The sequence below is a fragment of the Crinia signifera genome, chromosome 7 (genome assembly GCF_055691185.1).
Source record: "Crinia signifera chromosome 7, ASM5569118v1, whole genome shotgun sequence".
Taxonomy (NCBI): Eukaryota; Metazoa; Chordata; class Amphibia; order Anura; family Myobatrachidae; genus Crinia; species Crinia signifera.
In genome coordinates, this window is record NC_139223.1 from 52,665,608 (window position 1) to 52,686,529 (window position 20,922).

The 20,922-nt window shown below is 44.3% G+C and overlaps 1 protein-coding gene across 5 annotated transcripts in view; it reads left to right on the top strand.

Annotated features, from left to right (window-relative positions):
* The window catches only part of INTS1 (integrator complex subunit 1), a 93,859-nt gene that overhangs the window by 27,646 nt on the left and 45,291 nt on the right, over nucleotides 1-20,922 (top strand). For 3 of the 5 annotated variants that reach the window (XM_083153077.1, XM_083153076.1, XM_083153080.1), the window contains exons 18-33: nucleotides 4,076-4,167; nucleotides 4,246-4,306; nucleotides 5,739-5,936; nucleotides 6,550-6,679; nucleotides 7,212-7,391; nucleotides 9,009-9,170; nucleotides 9,254-9,433; nucleotides 9,571-9,675; nucleotides 12,084-12,251; nucleotides 12,512-12,623; nucleotides 12,719-12,877; nucleotides 15,973-16,119; nucleotides 17,028-17,126; nucleotides 17,958-18,082; nucleotides 19,238-19,492; nucleotides 20,617-20,776. In XM_083153077.1, coding sequence (XP_083009203.1) covers nucleotides 4,076-4,167; nucleotides 4,246-4,306; nucleotides 5,739-5,936; nucleotides 6,550-6,679; nucleotides 7,212-7,391; nucleotides 9,009-9,170; nucleotides 9,254-9,433; nucleotides 9,571-9,675; nucleotides 12,084-12,251; nucleotides 12,512-12,623; nucleotides 12,719-12,877; nucleotides 15,973-16,119; nucleotides 17,028-17,126; nucleotides 17,958-18,082; nucleotides 19,238-19,492; nucleotides 20,617-20,776 — 2,333 coding nt within the window. The remainder of the gene's footprint in view (nucleotides 1-4,075; nucleotides 4,168-4,245; nucleotides 4,307-5,738; nucleotides 5,937-6,549; nucleotides 6,680-7,211; nucleotides 7,392-9,008; nucleotides 9,171-9,253; nucleotides 9,434-9,570; nucleotides 9,676-12,083; nucleotides 12,252-12,511; nucleotides 12,624-12,718; nucleotides 12,878-15,972; nucleotides 16,120-17,027; nucleotides 17,127-17,957; nucleotides 18,083-19,237; nucleotides 19,493-20,616; nucleotides 20,777-20,922) is intronic. The other 2 variants (XM_083153078.1, XM_083153081.1) reach the window with 1 other exon arrangement.

Here is a 20,922-nt window from a genome sequence, read left to right on the forward strand (position 1 = left end):
TTCGATTTGAACTATATAGTCAGAATCGAAGGGGAAATCTCACTGTGGCCCTTATTCTGATCGGTGCGGCCGGATCCGAATATGCGGCCAGGACCGTGCGTGCGAAACCCCGCCTTCCAACTCCGTCCGTACGCGGGCCGAACGGACCGCACGTGTATTTTTCATGGAATACGCCTCCTCCATCTCAGGGAACCTCCCCCATCATTCGATGGTCGCAGACCATCGAATGCAGGACCGAGTGGTCCACCAGCTCCCGCAACCTCAGACCACACGGACATTTTTCCGTGCAAAAGCAGGGATCTGGGCGGGCAGCTGACATCCGGCGATGTCATATGTCCGCCCCCTACACGTGCGTCACGACTGCATTACCATACGTACGCCCAGCGTTTGCATGGGAACGCCCATGAAACGCGGGGCATATGCATATGGTAATGAGCCCAAATAGCCCTTCACGCCCCTCTCCACCCCCTGTTCGGGGTGTTCACATTTCATGCGGGATTTGGCCGTACGCCCCTCTCGCACATGCGCAGAGACGCCTCTGCACATGCGCAAACACAAAACATCGGCGGCACGAACGCACGCGGATTTTACCGCACCAACCAGAATAAGGGCCTGTGTGTACACAGCATCACTACTGCATTGTTTCGGAAAAACACCTTTGGGACAGCAAAGATGGTGGTGTGTAGCGGTTAGCATGAGTCCATTCCCAGTAATGGTGCATTGGTGTGAGGTTTGTATATTCTTCCTGTCTTTGCATGGGTTTCCTCCATATGACCTTGTTTCCTCCTACAATCTAAAAACACGTTAAATGTCTTCTGACTAAAAATATATCTGTGTGTCCATGTGATGGTGATTATGGATTGCACGCTCTAGTGGCACAGTGCCACGTAATGTGTGTAAACTGTATATAAATATATAGGGTTATTTGGGTAAGGAAGTATCTCTAATCTAAGTATCTAATAGATAATGTTAAGTTTATACTTCCGTTAAATCCTTTTAGGGGCCTACACACAGGGAGATTTTGCTGAGCATTCAGAGCGATGCTAGATTGTTCAGAACGCTCAGCAAGATCACTCGATGTGTCAGTGCTGAGTGATCTGTCACTGGCGATTAACTAGATTTATCCAGCATGCTGGATATTATAGTGTTCCTTCTAGGAACCAAATGAGGCAGGGCGCTGGAGGTGCGGACCGGGCACGCCGACGTCACTACAGGGGGCGTGCCCGGGGCGCCGCGTCACTACAGGGGGCCTGCCCGTGCCGCCGCGTCACTACAGGGGGCCTGCCCGTGCCGCCGCGTCACTACAGGGGGCGTGCCCGGACCGCAGCGTCACTACATGAGGCGTGCCCGGGCCGCAGCGTCACTACAGGAGGCGTGCCCGGGCCGCCGCATCACCAAAGGAGGCGTGCCCGGGCTGCCGCATCGCACATGGGGGCGTGCCCGGGCCGCCGCATTGCTGAAGGGGGCTTGCCCGGCCATGACTACGTCACTGAGCTGCCGGGACGTAGCCATGGCCGGGCAAGCCCCCTTCAGCGATGCGACGGCCCGGGCACTTCGGCGTGACAGACTGCAGGCTGATTTAGCGGGGCGCTGCTAGAGGGGCAGGGCGCATTTTGCCCTTTAAAAATCAAGCAGGGCGCAGTGCCCAGCTAAAACAGCCTAGCGGGAACACTATATTAATCGTGCATCGCTATCGCTGTGGCCCTTACACACGGAGTTATGTAGGGGCATGTTCTAAGTGATCTATTAAGATCGCTTAGAAAATGCCCTGAAATCACCTGTGTGTATCCCTAATAACTCTAAAACAATCAGTGGCTCCTGGTACCGTGGAGATGTAGAGCTTCCTGGCATTCTTGCAGGTTAATTTACTAAACAAGCAGAAAGATTAAACTTAGGTTGAAGGATTGAGCGCTATTACCCAAGCTGTTTTCCTAAAAGCAGCTGCTTGAATAAGGGGAAGGTCAGACCCTTAAAATATGCAAAGAAAAAGGTTTTTAAGCAGCGCTGACAGTGGAGGACACTTGATAATTAAAAATAACAATTTATTACACAATTAGAAATACATCAATAAAAGCATATCAGCAATCAGATGGATTAGCAGGAGGTGGTCCAAAATGACACTCCGGGTCCAACCCCCTGGTTTGGACCCTGAGTGTCATTTTGGACCACCTCCTGCTAATCCATCTGATTGCCGTTGAAATACCAACTATACCGGACTTGGAAGCCACAGACCAGCACTGGAACTACTCTTCGCAACACTGGTTGAGGTTTAAGATTGGTCCTGTCTCAACATCCTTCAGGACCGATCCCTCCAGCGATATCCCGGACAATCCATCTTTGGACTGTATTCCATCGGGACTCATTTCCACAGATCAGTGCAGGTTATATACTTTTGTCCCCCTCACCACTTGGTCCTACCAACACTTGCCCCATTGTCCTAATTATCATGTGGATATGCTTTTATTGATATAATGTATTTCTAATTGTGTAATAAATTGTTATTTTTAATTATCAAGTGTCCTCCACTGTCAGCGCTGCTTAAAAACCTTTTTATTTACTAAACAACCCAGAGTTCTGATTGTGTCTATTCCAAGAATTTAAAAGGACATTGATAATACTAGCAAAATACGGTTACTAAAATCACTGCACTTTTACATTTTAGGCATAAACATGATAACAAGAGATGGGTTTTACAATCGAACACGGAGTTAATATGTAAAAACATTAACCTTTTGTAGTAGTTTGTCCTAGAATGAGCCTTCTCTTCACATTGTAATAAATAGGTTTCCCCAACCGTTGCAAAGATGACCAATCACACAAACGATATATCTGGATCGGTAGATTGATTTCAACATAATGCTATAGTTATGTTAAAATTTGAAAACCCCATACCATGTTGAAGAGTTGATATTCTTCATGTAAAAGCAAATAAGGGGGTAGATTCTCTAAGGTAAAATTGCGGTAAAAACCCCGTTATCGGGGTTTTTACCGCATTTGGGTACAGTATGCTCTACCACATTTGGGTATGCGCCGTCCCGCATTGCCCCCTCACCTGTGTCCGGGCAGCACAGAGCTGTGCTTCCCGAACCTGTGACCTCCTCCCTGCACTGATCCTCTTCCGGGTGCAGAGAGGAGGAGAGCCCGGCGCAGCAGCAGCAGCGCCGGGTGTGGGAGGGAGGGGGAGCCGCCGGGACCTGCTGTGACCCAGCGACTCTCACCGCAAAGGACAGCTCTTAACGCAAGAGCTCCTTTGCTATAATTATCGCATATGTTAGAACATATGCGATAATTATGATTGTGAAGGGGGGCGGAGGGTTTTAGAGAATCTCCCCCAAGGAGATTTGTAAGGCAGAGAACCCAGTTGCAACGGAATCGGTACATCTGTAAGAACAGACTTAGGGCTACAGTCATTAGGTCGACCTCGGAAGGTCGACTGGCTTCAAGGTCGATGGGCCAAGTTCGACATGGTTTTAGGTCGACAGTCATTAGGTCGACATGAGTTTTTCACTGTTTTTTGACCCGAATGTTGACACAGTCGACATGGACACAGATGGAGTTGAACCGCAGCCCCTCGCATTGCTCGCAATGCTTCGGGCACGGTGCCTTGCTACGCTCGGCACACTTTTTTATTCTCCCACCAATGAAATACCGCCTGTCGGCTCAAAAAAAACAGTGAAAAACTCATGTCGACCTAATGACTGTCAACCTAAAACCATGTCGACATTAATTAATTCTTACACCCTGGGAGTAAAGAATTAATGGTGTCCCAGACCTCTAAAGTGGTGCAAAAGTATCTTTCTATCTATGAATTTTGTGGACCTCGATCAAAATAATTACAAACTTCCGGACTCCATTAAAAATTACTTGCCTACCCCTGCTCTACAGTATATCCCCATGGTACCTGTGTGCCACAGTTGCTTGAATGGCAAAGCTGTTCTGCCAATCTGTGGTGGAAAATTGTGCAGGTATTGGTAAAAACTTTAAAATACAATTCTCTCAGCCCTGGGAGCTTGTTTCTACCCAAGTATTGTTTTATTGTATGTTCCCGTTAATGACTACTCCTTTCTTTATTTAGATATAAACCTCCTAACCTCGCAATTTCAACATTATACTGGAAGGCCTGGCCTCTCTTACTTGTTGTAGCTGCCTTTAACCCAGAAAACATTGGTAAGTGATTAATGCGGTGGGGTGACTTGGACTGTTCTGGGTTATGATTGTAATGCAGTTTTGTCTTGTCTGCTTTAGGATTGGCTGCATGGGAAGACTATCCAACTTTAAAGATGCTTATGGAAATGGTCATGACAAAGTAAGGAAAGTTGTGATGTAACAAATGCTTAGTACTGTAGTTACCTCATTTGCAGGGCCACTTTCTGGTTACACGTTATTGCAAGAATGCCGACATCACTGGACGCAATTGTGCCTCTGTGATTGTACTGTCTTCATACTGTATGTCAAACCTCCATATACGCAGTGCAGAGGGCGATGCCTGCTGCTAGTGAGCTGCCCAGTACATGTGTACTCTGTTAGCGTCAGGCATCTTTTTTTGCTAAAAGAGGGTCTTGGCCTCAACGTGATGTGACTATTGCACATCAGGAGATGGTGCTGATTAATTTGACACATTTGTGTGCAACTGAGTATATATATATATATATATATATATATATATATATATATATATATATATATATATATATATATATATGAGAGAATAACAGGGTTTAGCATGGAAGAAAGCCATGGCTGCTACATCGTAGCACTTCTTATACAGAATCAGCAACTCCGTCACACACAGTGTTGCATATCAAGTAGGGTGGTGAATTCCAGAATCAGCGGTATCTAGGGATTTGGCCTTAACATCGCTGGTATTTAAATCCTGGGATTGGAGATTAAAATCCCGGGATTCCTGGATTAGCCTGCACATGCGCACTCTGCCGGGTAGCGACTGAGCACCTGCTCAGAGTCTGCCTGGTTGTTCCCATGCACAGCTGTGTGGCTCAGAGCTGCATGACATGGTCAGAGGTCACGCTACATAGCCCGATGGCCGCACCTCCTCACAGCACCACTCCCTAGTGCGCCTCTCCGCCTGCCTCACCTCTCTGCCTGCGGCACTACTCCAACTGTCCACTGGGCTCACCTCTCCCAGCCGCACCGCCCATAAACCCATGTGAGTAAATCTGCAAGGCGGCCGTTTTTTTTAGGGGCTGTTTGGTGTTTCAATTTATTTAACATAAGGATTGAGCATTTTTCAATCTTGAGTCCCTGGATTGGCCACCCTAATAAATGAATCCACAGTGTCTCCTGGTGTGTCCTAGTCACACTTTGGACTGATGGGCGCGACTGCAGCAAAGATATAGGACACACCTGTACCAACAGAGTAACGCAATAAAGCAGAGAAAACTAGGAAGGACAACAGGGTGTCAAGAGGAAAATGAGAAAAAGGTCTCGGGCCAGGGAGAGATGACCTACTGATGTGCTATCATTAGTACTTTATCATTTTCTTTCTGCATCATGTTCTCCTGTATTTCCTAATATGTCTTTGTCCCTCCTTCTCTCATTGATTTTCCCTGGATCTGTTTCTTCTCATCCGGTGTTCTATACTAAAACATCTCAAGAACTTCACATGCTGTTTGCCTTTAAATAATGGACTGAAGTTTCTGTGTAGTTTCTTTGCTGATTTGCCCCTTGCACAGGTTCTTCTAAGGCTTACTGAGAATACAGGTTTCTGTTCTTTATTGCAGCAATTTCTCTTTCCCGCCATGCACGGTGACCGATGAAGAAACCAGGACAGAAATCATCAACCGAGAACTTCAGATCTCTCAGCGTGAGAAGCAGGAGATTCTAGCATTTGAGAGTCACCTTGCTGCAGCCTCCACCAAGCAGACTATAAATGAGAGTAACAGTCTCCTGCTGACTCAGCTAACCACCCTGGACCCACAGTAAGCTTCCAGCATGCAGGCCGTGTTTCCTTTCGCTGCTGTCCACCTTTCTTTAGATATTGGCAATGCTTTTGTGTATCAGCCAGTGCTTTCTTGTATTTATGTACAGACACTAAGGAGGTTATTCAATCTGGAGGTTATCCGACTGTCGGAATCCTGCCGAGGAGGTTATCCGACGGTCGGAATCCTGGACTGAAAATCCCCCCTCAATCCGGCCCGTTTTCGACAGCAACTTGACTGTTGGCGTTCAAAGTACCATAAGTTGAGTGTCATAAAATTCTAAAAAACGGTCGCGAATTGTCGTAAAAAGCAACCCGTGAATTTGACAATCCACGTCAGTTTCCTCATTTAAAAAAAAAAAAAGTCGGATCTGACCACCTTCGATGCTATCCTTAATGACCGTATTGAATAGGTGAGTTCAGATATTTTTTCTGTCTGGAAATTTTGGCACAAAATGAATGAATGTTGTTTTGTACAGTGTATAATTTCTGCGAAAGGTACAATAATACAAGAGATCATTTCCTAATTCTTGATGTTGAACAACATTATTCCGAGTTCATGTATTTCACTGGTAATTCCCATTGCGCTATATCACATATTTCTTTGTTTTTAGGGGTCCTCCCCGCCGCCCACCTCCTAATGCCATAGAGCAGGTTAAATCCTTGAACCAGTCATTACGTCTCGGCCATCTCCTGTGTCGTAGCCGCAGTCCTGACTTCCTCCTCAATATAATTCAGAGACAGGTATGTCCTTATACAGGGCTTTACATTACGAGGATTTCTGGTATCGACATCCTCTCTGTTGACTGAAAGATATAAACAAACACACTGTGAAACCCTTTTCTCAAACATACTTGTGGCAAACTTTGGCACCTTATGGGACAGATGTACTAAGCCTCACAGAGAGAGGAAGATAACTGACAACCAATCAGCTTCTGTCATTTTTCAAAGGCAGCCTGTAACATGGCAGTTATTAGCGGATTGGCTGGTACTTCATCTTCATCCAATTTATCTCTCTACATAACCAAAAATGTGTACAGCTGCTTTACAGTGTGTACCACATGAACCTTCCTCTCTAACAGTCTATAAGTCAAAAAATGTGGCATATTTACAATGGAAAGAGTCAAGCATACCTGACGCTGCAAGTGGTCTTGCAGAAAATACTTTGGCTACGAATGGAATCTGTTCATAACGCTACAGAAAAATGCAGAAATGTAATATGATCAATCATCTCATTTCCATACATAATAATAATAATTGATATTTCATTTTTCAGGCATCCTCACAGTCTATGCCCTGGCTGGCAGACTTGGTACAGTCCAGTGAAGGGTCCTTGGATGTGTTGCCCGTGCAGTGCCTGTGTGAATTCCTTCTTCATGATGCTGCTGATGAGTCGGGAACAGGCGAAGATGATGAGGAGAATGAGACCAAGGAACAACGAGCCAAGAAAGCCCAGGTTGGCAGCAACATTTTCACAGTATTATCTTTTGTTGTTGTGTTATGTACTGGTATGGGGCTTCCTCAGAGAGAAACTCTGGAATACATTGCACCAGACATGGTTAAACTTTATGGCCCTCCAGCTCTTGTGAAACTACAAGTCCAATCATGCCTTGCCACAGTTTAGCTATTAGGGAATGCTAAAACTATGGCAAGGCATGCTGGGATGGGTAGTTCCACAAACAGCTGGAGGGCCACAGTTTGGCCATGCCTGCGTTACACAGACCATGTGCAGCTCTCCAGGTAAGAGTATATACAATCTCTTACAGGTATTTTTGTGCATACAAAGTTCAGGTTATGTTCAGCGCCACACAGTTAGCTAGGTAAACACTTGAACGATGTATCAGATGATTCAACGGTCAATCTCACAATCAAACAATCCCAGAAGAACCGATTTCTAGCATACACACTATGCAGTCTTTGGAACTGCCTAAGATTACACTGGATGGAATAGTCCACCCCTAGAAGAGATGATGGGGCGATCATAGTGTCCTAACCCTCAGTGTAAGCTCCCAACAAATTGTAAGGTCCATGTGTTGTTTTTTTATTTGTCCCATCCACAAGCATGCAACCATGTTGGGCCCACTACGAAGGTGATATTGGGGGAGGTGAGCCATACAAGGGTCCAATGCATATATGGGGAAGCTGACACGCGTCGTAGTATGATATACCCTGTACAGAAAGAAGTACATCCTGCCTGCGGAGGAACCTTCAGAGGCCTGTATCTGGGGTGTACTGTGTAGGTTGCTGCTGGCAGGGCGTGGAATCATTGGAGGTACACACCACAGAACAAAAAAAGTAGTTCAAAATTAGTACCAGCTTACAATACAAAACTGTCATGTTGCCCAAAAATTATATAGTAATAAGGTTTATAAATAAAACTCTTCCCTCAGAAACTAATTTCCATGTTTATTACATGCCATATTGGCTTGGATTGGTGTGTGAAATTGTTGAATGATCATTCACTGTACCACACATTGGGGTAGATGTATGAAGCAGTGATAAGGGAGGAGAAGTGATAAAGTGCCTGGTACTTTATCACCGGCCAATCAGCTCCTGACTGTTAAGTTACAGGCTGGGTTTCAAAAGGGACAGTCAGGAGCTAATTGGCTGGTGATAAAGTACAATGCACTTTATCACTTCTCCCTTTATCACTGCTTCATACATCTTCCCCACTGTTCTCACAGAGGGGTATTAACATGGGGGAGGAAAAACTGCCCCCATCTATGGTGATCACTGTCAAAATGCATGGCGCACCAGCCTACTGCTGATTCTCTGTCCCAGTGCCCGAACAGCTCCACAGGGCAAGATGTCGCTAATATTGCATGCAGCCCGGAGCTGGCAGACACCACAGCCAGGGACAGCACTCTCCCTGCTACGTTGTATGTGTAACACAGCGCAGCTGTCAGCGTGCTATTTTGTAGATAGAAGTGCCTAAAATGACAAGGGTGCACTTTCCGATCATCATGTACATTTTTCTTATAATGTTCCAAAAAACAAAACTTTCTGTAATAAGTTAAATGGAAGTTCATTCATCTCTGATGATTTTTACATATACTTAAAAATAAGTTGTCAGTTCCTATTTCAGAGGCAGCAGAAACAGAGGCAGCTCCTCAGCCGGCTCCAGGATTTGCTATTAGGTCCAAAAGCTGATGAGCAAACCACATGTGAGGTGCTGGATTATTTCCTGCGACGCCTCAGCTCACCACAAGTCTCTTCACGAGTCCTGGCCATGAAGGTAGAGAGAGAATCACAAATGCTGCAAATCTTCACTTGTCTGTGGCTCAGTCATTCAGATGTTTCTCTGTCACCTCCCCCCAGGGTCTCTCCATGGTGCTGACCGCGGGAAGTCTGCAGAATGGAGAGGAGAAGGACCAACCCATGGAGGAAGACTCTGAAGGCTCTGAACTGATTCCTGGGTACCAGTGGCTGCTTAGAGACTTGCCAAAACTACCACTCTTTGACAGTGTTCAAGGAACCACGGCGCTGGCATTACAACAGGTTACCCCAATCAGCATTTTTGTATTTCACAAGTAGCCAATAGTGGCATCCAAGAGGGCACTGTAAACCAATAAGGTGTTCTGACCCACTTTGTATATTGATGATCGGTGACATTGTTCTGTTTTGTATCTCTACAGGCTATTCATATGGAGACTGACTTACGAACCATCAGTGCCTATATAGTGTACCTCTCCCAGCATGCTCCCGTTGAGTACCATGGCCAGCACAATGAGCTCGCTCTGGTGAGAAACATTACACGCTATGCTTTTACAGCACTTCATTGTTTTTATGTTGGACAGAAACACAAAAAAACAAAACAAACACCAGTATGTTCTAGAACAAGGCTGTGCAAGTAGAAGGCAGCTTGGTCTTAAATAGCCTCTTATATAAGGTTTTTATTTGATAAACCATAAAGACTCTGAAGAGTCATCCTAAGGGCTTGTGCACATAATGGTTTTTCAAGATTGATCTCCCTGTAGATCCAGCAAACATCCAGAACTAGATTAAGGACACACATAACATGTGATCACATTATACAGTAGGTACTTGGGTCGGTAGTTCAAGTACATTCATACCCCAGTGACACAGTACAGGGTACAGAGGATGTGTTGTAACAGCAGACAGATTGAGGCACATAATAGTCTCAATTCTCTGGGATAGATACAGTGGTATATTTATGCAGTATGCGTGGGGGAACACATTCCCCTGAGGCCCATGCGCACCCATTTTTTATTTAATAGCACAGGTAGCCGGAGATGGCAATAATACACGCAGGAGGGCATGCCATTGACCTTGCTGTGAGTGAGGGCGTGGTGGACCTGCAGGGCACAGTGTCTGGAGCTCAGATTTATGCAGGAGAATGCAATGTATAGGTAGAAGGAGCGTGCCAGTGAGCATCACTGCAGAGCCTCATTTCCTTCCCCTGCTGCCCATCCTCCTGGTTGAGGACAACTGCATGTCCCGGGACTGAAAGGTGTCCGACATACCCACCTTTTTTTCTGCAGTTGGTAGCGCACAGCTCCTGTACTAATAAACCCGGTAGGATTATGTATTGCTGCCTCTGATCTTCTGCCTGGCTCCAGCACCACCTCTTCTGCTGATAGGGGCATCCTGGCAGCAGTAATTGGCTAATCCTCATCCCGGCACACACTCTACTGCTGCCACTGATACCAGACTGACCAGGGCAGTCCAGCAGTGGTGGGCTTCAGCATGGTGATAAACATACATAGCCACTGCCTATTAATTGTCTAGCTGGGGGAGAAGCTTCCCCTACACTAAAATGATTAGTTGGAATAAATCAAACGTGGGAGCAAACAAGTGGTTATGGTGCCACACACTGCCCGATCGTTCCAGCAGCCAACTAGTGTGCAATGATACAACATGCACAGGCAGTCACAATCAAATAACTTTATATTAAATGCAAACTAGAACAAAAGTGGTGGAGCGCTTTATACCTGAAAAATCACACTTGGATCAACTGGGTATCACATAAATTGTAGAAATTATTTAATATGCAATATTGTGCACAATAATAAACATTGATAAAACGATATTAAAATTACTGCGGACCCTGGAATAGTGGAACTTCCACTTGTTCCTATATATGCTCCTTTTAATTGAATAAAGACATATTACCCCTTGGTTGTAGTCCGTTGGGTGGTATCGGGGTGTCTCCAAGAATTGAGCAGACGATGGTAGTCCAGAGTCCAACAGTGGGTAAAAAACCGTTATCATCTCAAACGGATTACAAATTAAGGGGGATACCATCGTCTGCTCAATTCTTGGAGACCCACCTGGCATCCTAAAAGGCTCACCTGTTTAACATCTCCAGGCAAATCATAAAGGGACTTCAGCAGCAAATATTGGACACCCAGATACCACCCAACGGACTACAACCAAGGGGTAATATGTCTTTATTCAATTAAAAGGAGCATATATACAGTAGGAGCAAGTTTCATCTTTGCTCCTTTGGCCATGGCTAGCCATGGCTAGCCATGGCTATTCTATTGTTCTCAGCTGCAATACGTATTGTATTGCAGCTGAGAACAATAGAATAGCCATGGCTAGCCATGGCTAGCCATGACCAAAGGAGCAAAGATGAAACTTGCTCCTACTGTAGGAACAAGTGGAAGTTCCACTATTCCAGGGTCCGCAGTAATTTTAATATCGTTTTATCAATGTTTATTATTGTGCACAATATTGCATATTAAATCATTTCTACAATTTATGTGATACCCAGTTGATCCAAGTGTGATTTTTCAGGTATAAAGCGCTCCACCACTTTTGTTCTTCTTTTCCCACTATTATTGGGGGACTAACCTTCCCCTCAGGTGTGAGCAGCTAGCCAAGCACCACATCCATAGTGCCTTTTTGTTTTTCACTCACGTGAACAAACAATTTCTTCTTAAATGCAAACTACTAGATAACAACAAAAGCTAAACTGCAACTTGAGAAGCTATAGTAAACTGCAACCTTAAAAAAATTGCCACCAAATTAGCAATAAAGCAAACTTTCATACCCGTTATACTGTACATTATATCATCTTGACTGTGTTATAGAAATGATGGTCTTCGCTGTGTGTAGCTCACTGGTTTTCATTCTGTCACTCAATGGGGAGACCCTGATTATAAGTTCCATCCCTTTCCTGCAGGATGTGGCTCGCCTTACTGTAGAGCGCTCTACAATAATGGGCCACCTTTTCTCCAAGTTGTCTTACTGCCCTGAATCCAACGCGGTCCTAGCTGCCCTGCTTTCCATCTTCTCATGCTACGTCAGACGTATGCGAAAGAGCAAGGAGGGGGATGATGCATATAACTGGGTACGTATCGCACCACTGGCGTTCTGCCGTCGCGTTTATAATAGTTATTGTTATCCTGTATTTATATGGCACCGCAGGGGTTCCCCAGCGCCCAGTACATAAACAAGCAAAACCGGTGCACATCGCGGCTGCTTTTTATCATCTGAAATATATTGCACCCGAATTCTCTTGAACCCCCTAGCAGCTCCCCGAGAGTCCTTCTATTACTTGATGTGTTATTTTTTACATGCCTCATAAGTGATTTATATTTTTGTTTACAGTCTGATCCGCAGGACCAGGTTTTTTTGCGCTGGGTTACTGGGGAAACTGCCACAATGCACATATTGGTTGTCCATGCCATGGTTATTCTCCTGACTCTTGGACCTCCTCGTGGTAAGACTTGCTCAGCTCGGCAAACTTTGAAACTGTGAAAAATGTTTTTGTTTTTTTGGGGTTTTGTTTTTTTAAATTCCTTTCCTCTTGGACAGGTCAGAGTGACTTCTATCTCTTGCTGGATGTTTGGTTTCCTGACAAGAAACCCCTTCCTACAGCATTCTTGGTGGACACTTCAGAAGAAGCCTTACTGTTCCCCGATTGGCTAAAGCTCCGAATGATTCGCTCTGAGGTTCCACGTCTTGTTGACGCTGGTATGTTAAAGTCGTTTTGGGATAAGTCCCCAGATTTCACTAAATTTATGTTTTTCTAAATATTTCTTCCAGTCAGCAAAATCCCAACTGCACTGTTCTTTTGAATCGAATGTGTTAATTCAGTTTGTGTAGATTTTTAGAAAGTTGCAAGTGGAAATTGAAAGTGGGGAAAATAGGTTACAGACTTTCAAATTATTGTGACTCATCTGTCATAAATTAATTACAAGCCTATATGCAGGTGAGAGATTCATGAAGTGAGAGATTTGGTAAGAAATCTCCAGATTGTTTAAAGCGGCAATCAGTTACACTGCACAGTACACAAACTGGTTTTGCAGTGTAAATTATTGCCGCTTTAAAAAAATCTTACTGAATCTCTCACTTTCTGACTCTCGTCCTATTACATTTCCCCCTATTTGTTTCTAGTGCTGTGGACTATATATATGCAAATTTCATGACTATTTCCCACTCATTACTGTGCAAGTTTTGTGCATGGCCCTGAGTGCATCAGATGCCTTCACTTGTCTCCTAGGGGCCTGATTCAGACCTGCTTGCTGCTGCCCAGCCGACCGACTCCCAGTATGCGAGTGGATGTATACGCTTACACATCTGTTTGCATGCGGGCGCACGGAGGAGAAATCATTCGATGGTCACTCACCACTGAATGATTTCTCAAGCCTTCGCTCTGAAAAGTAAAGGCGGCCATACACTAGAACAACCTGCATACGCCCTGATCACATGCAGGTCGTAAGAGCTTTAAAAGCGCATACAATCTGCTTATGGCCGCAAGCAATGCCGATGGATCATACCTGCAGAAAGTATTGTCTGAGCATCGGCAAGAAGGGTAGTGTCACTTGCACAGGTTTTGATATATTGACAAAAACAGACCCCCTATTCTAAAGGTCCCCATACACGCTCCGTTCGCCGGCGGTCCGTTTTGTACTTTGAGATGCGCACTCCCGCGCATCTCATCGTACAGTACAAAAAGTATGTGCTGCACATACTTTTTTGTACTAGCTTTTCATCGCATCGCATTGCATGCACTATGCATGCACAAGGAAAGCGATGCGATGTGTACTATTTAAGCACAAAACGTACGCCCACAACGGAGCGTGTATGGGGACCTTTAGTCACATCTGTACGCCAATCATGTTATGGTGGGGTGTTCGACCTCAGAACACGGTTTATATGGCAAAGAACCAAAAGAGAAGAAAGCTGTCCTTTACATGGTGCACCTCATAATCATATTTAAAGCAGAGTGACTGCCTCACTGAGGTAAGGCCCATACACACTGGGCGACTTTGAGCTGGAAGTCGCTCAAAACATCATGTTTGAGCGGTTTTCAGCTCTAAGCCGCCCAGTGTGTATGGCCCGGTGGTGAGTGCTGCTGCGCACTCCCGCATCATCGCCGGGAAAGCCGTTCATCTGCTGGTATTACCTGCTGATGAGCAACTTTGCATAGCAATGCTCTATGCAAAGCCGTACTCTCCTGATGGCACCGGGCAGGGGGAAAGCCGCTAAGTGTGTATGCACTGTGTGGCTCCCCTCCCCCCCCCCCCCCCCCAGCAATGATAACATGCTGGACATAGTTGCCCAATGTGTATGGACCTTAACAGCTATGAAGAGTGGGGATCATTCAGTCGACCCCAACTAGGTCGACAGTCATTAGGTGGACACAGTTTGGTCGACATACAGCAAGGTCGGCAGGGGTCTAGGTCGACAGTCAAAAGGTCAACATGGGTTTTTGACCCAAATGTCAACATGGACACTATTTAAATTGCACCACATCCCCTTGCATCACTCGCTGCACTCGGCACACTCGGGCATGAAATACCACCTTTCGGCACAAGTCGGCTCAAAAACCCCATGTGGACCTTTTTTCCACTGTCAATCTAACCCATGTCAACCTAACGCATGTGTCAACCCAGTCTCTTGTCAACCTAGACCCCTGTCGACCTAGACTCTTGTCAACCTAGACCCCTGTCGACATTAACCCATGTTGACCTTGCTGTATTTTGACCCAACGGTGTCAACCTAATGACTGTCGATCTAGTTGGGGTCAACAATTTGACCATATCCCGCTATGAATTTGTCAGACACTCCCTGCCTTTAAGCTACATTGCTGAAACCACTGTTCTTCCCCGACAGTGTAGGGGTTTGATATATATATATATATATATATATCAGACACACGTTAAAAGTTAAATAATTACTGTGACAACACTAATAAGAAGATATATTCACCTGATATTATAGGTTATTGCACACCATCACACTATCAGGCACATCAAGTGTGAATGAAATTGTATCACAGTGGATGGCAACATTGTTGTTCTCTTAACCAATATATTGTAACAATGCTTATACTGTGGGGAGATACATTTTGCAACAAGTAGTAACTGAGTGGAGAGAGAATATAACCTTATGTGAAGCAGTCTTGCAAAAAAGCACTTTATTAAAAACGAGGGACTTGACTGCTTGATACGCGAAACCACATCATTTACATCAACCTTATGTGGAGTTAACTCGATGTTTATTATATACAGGTAGAAGTCAAACAAAATGTACTGACTCCTCCACCTTTTTTTTTTTTAAACACCTTATCTCTATTTTCTTCGTGTCACATCTATATATTTTTTATTCAATATTTCGCCGTTTTAACCTACTTTAATAAAAGTTATTTTTTATGATTGAGGTGCACCACGTAAAGGACAGCTTTCTTCTCTTTTGATTCTTTGCAATATTATCTGAGGATCCACCTGCCGGACCATTGTATAGATATTCCACATGATGTGCACACAATCCATCGCATGACCCCTCAAAATTGTAGGTTCGGGCCTGATATTGTTCAGCGCTATAATTTTCAGATGCCTGCTATCCTCCGAATTGGTCTTGGGCGCTGACATCATGTGACGTCAGCTGCCCACCCCGAGGATGCATGGGCATGCCTGCGTTCGCAGGGGTAAGAACAGCGTTTTCTTGGGCGAGTTATACCTTTGTAGAAACTGCAGAAAATGCATTACATTTTAGGTATTTTACATTGTTCTAGCTAACAAACTACAAACATGTAACATGGGTACCATTGTACATTCCTTTAGCGTTACGTGACTTGGAGCCCCAGCAGCTGCTACTTTTCGTCCAGTCATTTGGTATCCCAGTGTCCAGTATGAGCAAACTACTGCAATATCTGGATCAAGCAGTTTCCCATGAGCCTCAGGCACTGGAGCAGAACATCATGGATAAGAGTAAGTATCGATGTAGGTCAGCGTTTTTCCAACCATTGTGCCTTGGCATAGTAGTGTGCCTTGAGCTGTCCTCATGTGTGCCACCAGATATAGAGATGTCCACACCAGTTCAACTGTTACTCACTGATCTCTTATTCTCATGTGTGGCCCATGCAATTTATTTTTGTTACCTGTGGGGACCAGTGTGAATGTTCTTTTCATATGGGGGCCAATGGGTTTGTTTTTATTCCTGTGCTGGCCTATGTGTTTTTAATACGTGAGGTCTGATGGGCTGCCTTGGCGATATTATAATCTTGTTTGGAGTGACGCGAGTTGAAAAAGGTTAAAAATCACTGATGTTGGTAGAATTATTTATAGATAGAGTTATATTTCACACACACATATTACGCAGAGTTTAACTGAGAATATTGCCACCGGTCCTGGCCCCAGTGAAGTTTATGATCTATATGCCCTACCACATGTACGCATCTATATAGTAGCTGCTCCCACTCTTTAATACTTCACTTGGTAGCTTTTGTCAGTCTTTGGCTGGTTTCAAGGTGTCCCATTCCCTAGAACAGTAGGTTACCTGTTCAATAGCAGAATGTATAACAATTAGTTATTGAATAGTGCCCCTGCATATCACATCTCACTACATGCAGTCTACGGTCACTTTCCCCAGGGACGTAACTAGATATTCGTAGGCCCCATAGCAAAAGGTTTTAAGGGCCCCCTAGTTGGCAACTGATTGTGATACATGTATGTGAAACATATTACTTAAACAGTAAAGATGGGCCCCCTTCAGCTCTGGGCCTCATAGCAGCTGCACCCATTGCACCTATGGTAGTTCCGCCCATGCCCTTAATATATTGAAAATCAGGTATTAAAATACCAATGACCTTTTTTTCTTTACTTACCTTTTTTTACAGATTACATGGCTCATCTAGTGGAGGTTCAACATGAGAGGGGTGCTACAGGGGGCCAGACTTTCCATAGTCTGCTGACAGCTCTGATACCAGCGAGACGAGGTAAGTGGAACCATAGAACGGCTTACTGCCATTAAAAGCGTCTGACTGCCTCAGTGCTACTTCAGCGTCTGAAGTATCTCACGTTTACTCCACAACTCTGCTTCATTGAGCCTTGGAGAGAGATTAGGTGGTCACTGCCTAACTGCCATATTGCAGGCTATGTTTGAGCAATGACATTTAGTAGCTGGTTGGTACTTGATCTCTCTACACTTTATTTTTCTCGACATTTTTCAGTACATTGACCCCGTAATGCCTTAACCCACAAATAAAAGAAATGCATCAAGCTTCTGTATTAACCATGAAAAATGGATTTCCACATGTGGATTGCTTTACATTGTCCGCTTCTGGACGCCATCTTGCACCGTATTCTAAATTGTTTTACGGTATTTTTACGCAGATATTTACACGTGTGTATTTTGTATCATCAGACGTACCTTATGTACCTATATCGTAGGCTTGGTCAATAGCTGAATAGTTGTATGAAATACCCTGGTACACTTTGACACATTAACAACATTCCCAATTCTTTCCTTGTGTGAGGAGATGTTTAGTAAATCTTTACACCTCCCCCCTCCTCATATTGTGGCATCCATTTTACATTTAACGTAGGAAACATGGATAAAATGCAATAAAGGGATGATGTTCCTAGGACCTTTTTCAAACATGCTATAGGTTGAGAAGATAGATCCTCTTACACAATCCCCACCGTTCATTGATGAGACTCTTCTTCATTTAGGTTTAAATGGAAAGTTGTCTGGCATGCTGTGCCGGTAGCATGTTCTTGCATGAGATTCAGGACACTTTGCATTCATCTTGTGTTTGGGTTTGTAGAGAGCACAGATGTTGTGAAAAGGAAGGCCAGCACTGAAGCTCCCCAGGGACAGGTACGAGCCAGGTGTCTCACTCAGATTCCAGTACTGGGTCCAGAAGATGACTTGGCTGGGATGTTTCTGCAGGTAAGAGCAGTATGATGCTCCACATGCTATCTCACCATTCTCCTTGCCTAATGCCATGGACATTGGCCTGCATGTTAGATTTTGGTGGCATATAAAAGTTTAACGTAGTCTTCCGTTCCACAAACTCGTGGTAGCTGTCTAGTTTTTTTCAAATAATATTTAGCCTTTCCATTCACCAGCAATGAATGGCATTAATGAAGGGTATAGCGCCTTCAGTCCAGCTCACAGAATTGCATTCTTTGCCGTGCTAACATTTTAAAAGAATCGTGAACACATTCCTACACAAACCATTAGTAGTTGTTTAAAGATATGAACATTGTTCTGTTCAAGGAGGAATGTTTACCTTTAAATCTCTTAAAATAAAAGGTAGTCCTATGTAAGTTAAGTGCTTAACCTTGAACTATATATATATATATATATATATAAAACATTTAGGCTGGGGCCACACATAGCAGCCAAGCGGGTCCCATACAGCGAGACCCGCCTAGATGGAAGAAGGCTGTGTAGGGTCACATACAGCATCGGGGCTGGGTCTCGCAGAACAAGATCTGGCCACAGCTGACTGGATTTAAAGGGGCACAACCGCACCCTGTGAACATGTATATAATCTCCTTGAAATGCGGCCCTCCCACCATCCTGTCCTACCACAGCATGCCGCGGTAGGACTCGGCGACCGCTTATCCACTGCATATGTGCCTTTGTAAAGGCTCCTTCTGGCCAAGGGGGTCCTGCTGAACAGGAACTGCTTGGCATCTATGTGTGTCCCCAGCCTTAGGGGCTGATTTATCAAGTTTTTATGAGTTTTATAATGGGTATAATAAATTGTTCTCCAGCCAATCAGCACCTTTCAAGTTTGAAAAATGACAGTTAAGAGCTGGTTGGCTGTTGCTCATAAGCAATGAGTTGTATTTGATAAATCTCTTCGCTAAATCAACACGACAGAGTGTAGGAGCCGCTAAGAATTTGAAACTAAATTGAGGGAGGATAAACCAATGCTTACAGTTAATGATAGTAATAAATTAGTTTTTTTACTATAGTTAAAGAAACTTTGAACAAACAGACAAATATTGAACTATATTCACTGCTTTCATATTAGATTAACATTAATTATGTCAGATATAGTACTAAATGTTTATGGGTTTTGTACCTTTTCAGCTTTTCCCCCTAAATACAGACCCAAGATGGCAGAATCCCAATCCAAGACCTATATCGTTGGCCTTACAGCAGGCGTTAGGCCAGGAGTTGGCCCGTATCCGACAGGGGAACACTCAGCTGACTGGTATCACGGTGCGTCTGCTGCAAGCAGTGGCGGCTCTCCTCAGCTCTCCTCACAGCGGTGCCCTTGTGCTGGCTATGCACAGGAATCACTTCATCTCCTGCCCAATTATGAGGCAGCTCTATCAGTACCAGGTGAGCAGCTCGCCACACCGCTGGTTCATGGAAAACTTCAGTCCGCTAAGAAACTGCACTTTGGAAACATAAACAAAACTTTTAGGGGATAATTTACTAAAGCTTCTAAGGTGATGTTGTCCATAGCAACCAATCAAATTCTGTCTTTTATTTTTTTTATTGCATCCTAGAAAATGAAAGAAAACATCTGATTGGTTGCCATGAGAAACATCACCTTTCCATTTTAGAAGCTTTAGTAAATGTACCCCTTTAAAGTAGTCTGTGGGGGTGGGAGCACCCACCGGAAAAAATGTAAATTGGCTCCCCTGTTCCGGTTCACTCCTTTTTTAGCAAATTTCTTCTCAAATGGACAAAACCATGTGCACTGCAGGTGGGGTAGATGTTCCTTGTGCAGAGAGAGTTAGATTTGGGTTGGGTTTCACTTGAAAGTGAGATTTATATTTCAGTGTAAAAATAAAGCAGTCAGTATTTTCCCTGCACAGAAACAAAATAACTCAAAATCTAATTCTCTCCATACATGTTACATCTGCCCCTTGCAGTGCACATGGTTTTGTCCATCTAAGAAGGAATTTGCCAGAAGGAGTGAACCAGAATAACCCCCTTAGTCCTTGTAACATGACTTTGATGGACAGTTAATAAAGTTTATACAGTAATTGGAAAATTTATCTCCATTAACTCCTTTCAAATAGGCAACTATATATATGGCACTAGAGGGTTCTAAATGCATCTTCTTGGACAAATGCAGTTTGGGGTGATTCTGGTTGGTTTGCATTCTGATGCTGGTCTTTATTGGAAATAAACATGCTGCACTGGTGGGGCAGATGTAACACGTGCAGAGAAAGATTTCGATTTGGGTGTTGTTTTGTTTCTGTGCAGGGTAAATACTGCTTTATTCTTACACTGCAATATAGATATCAGTTTGAAGTACACGCCCCACCCAAATATATCTCTTTCTGCACATGTTACATCAGCCCCACCTGCAGTGCACTCCATTAAAGGAGTTTGCTTTTGCAAATCAACCAGAATCACTCCCTTTGTTAGTAAAATGTGTAATAAAAATTACTCCCCTAGATTAGCACAGAACCAGCCTCTCATTGCTATATGTACCCTTCTATGTATTACAGCGCTGTGTGCCCCAGGATACGGCTTTCTCAACTCTGTTCTTCAAAGTACTCATGCAGATGTTGCAGTGGCTGGACAGCCCAGGTGTGGAAGAGGGGCCACTGCGAGCTCAGCTCAAGTCCTTTGCTGCACAGTATTCCTCAAAGCATCGGATCAGTGACGGTATGGGATTCATTTATGGAGATCAGTATCGTTCCATTGGGATTTAACTGGGTTGTAACACTTTAAAGCACTTGCCAGTTTCTGATTTTATTTGCAGATATGAGCAAAGTTGAAGTGAAATTTAATGTTAGCTTCATTATGTCATG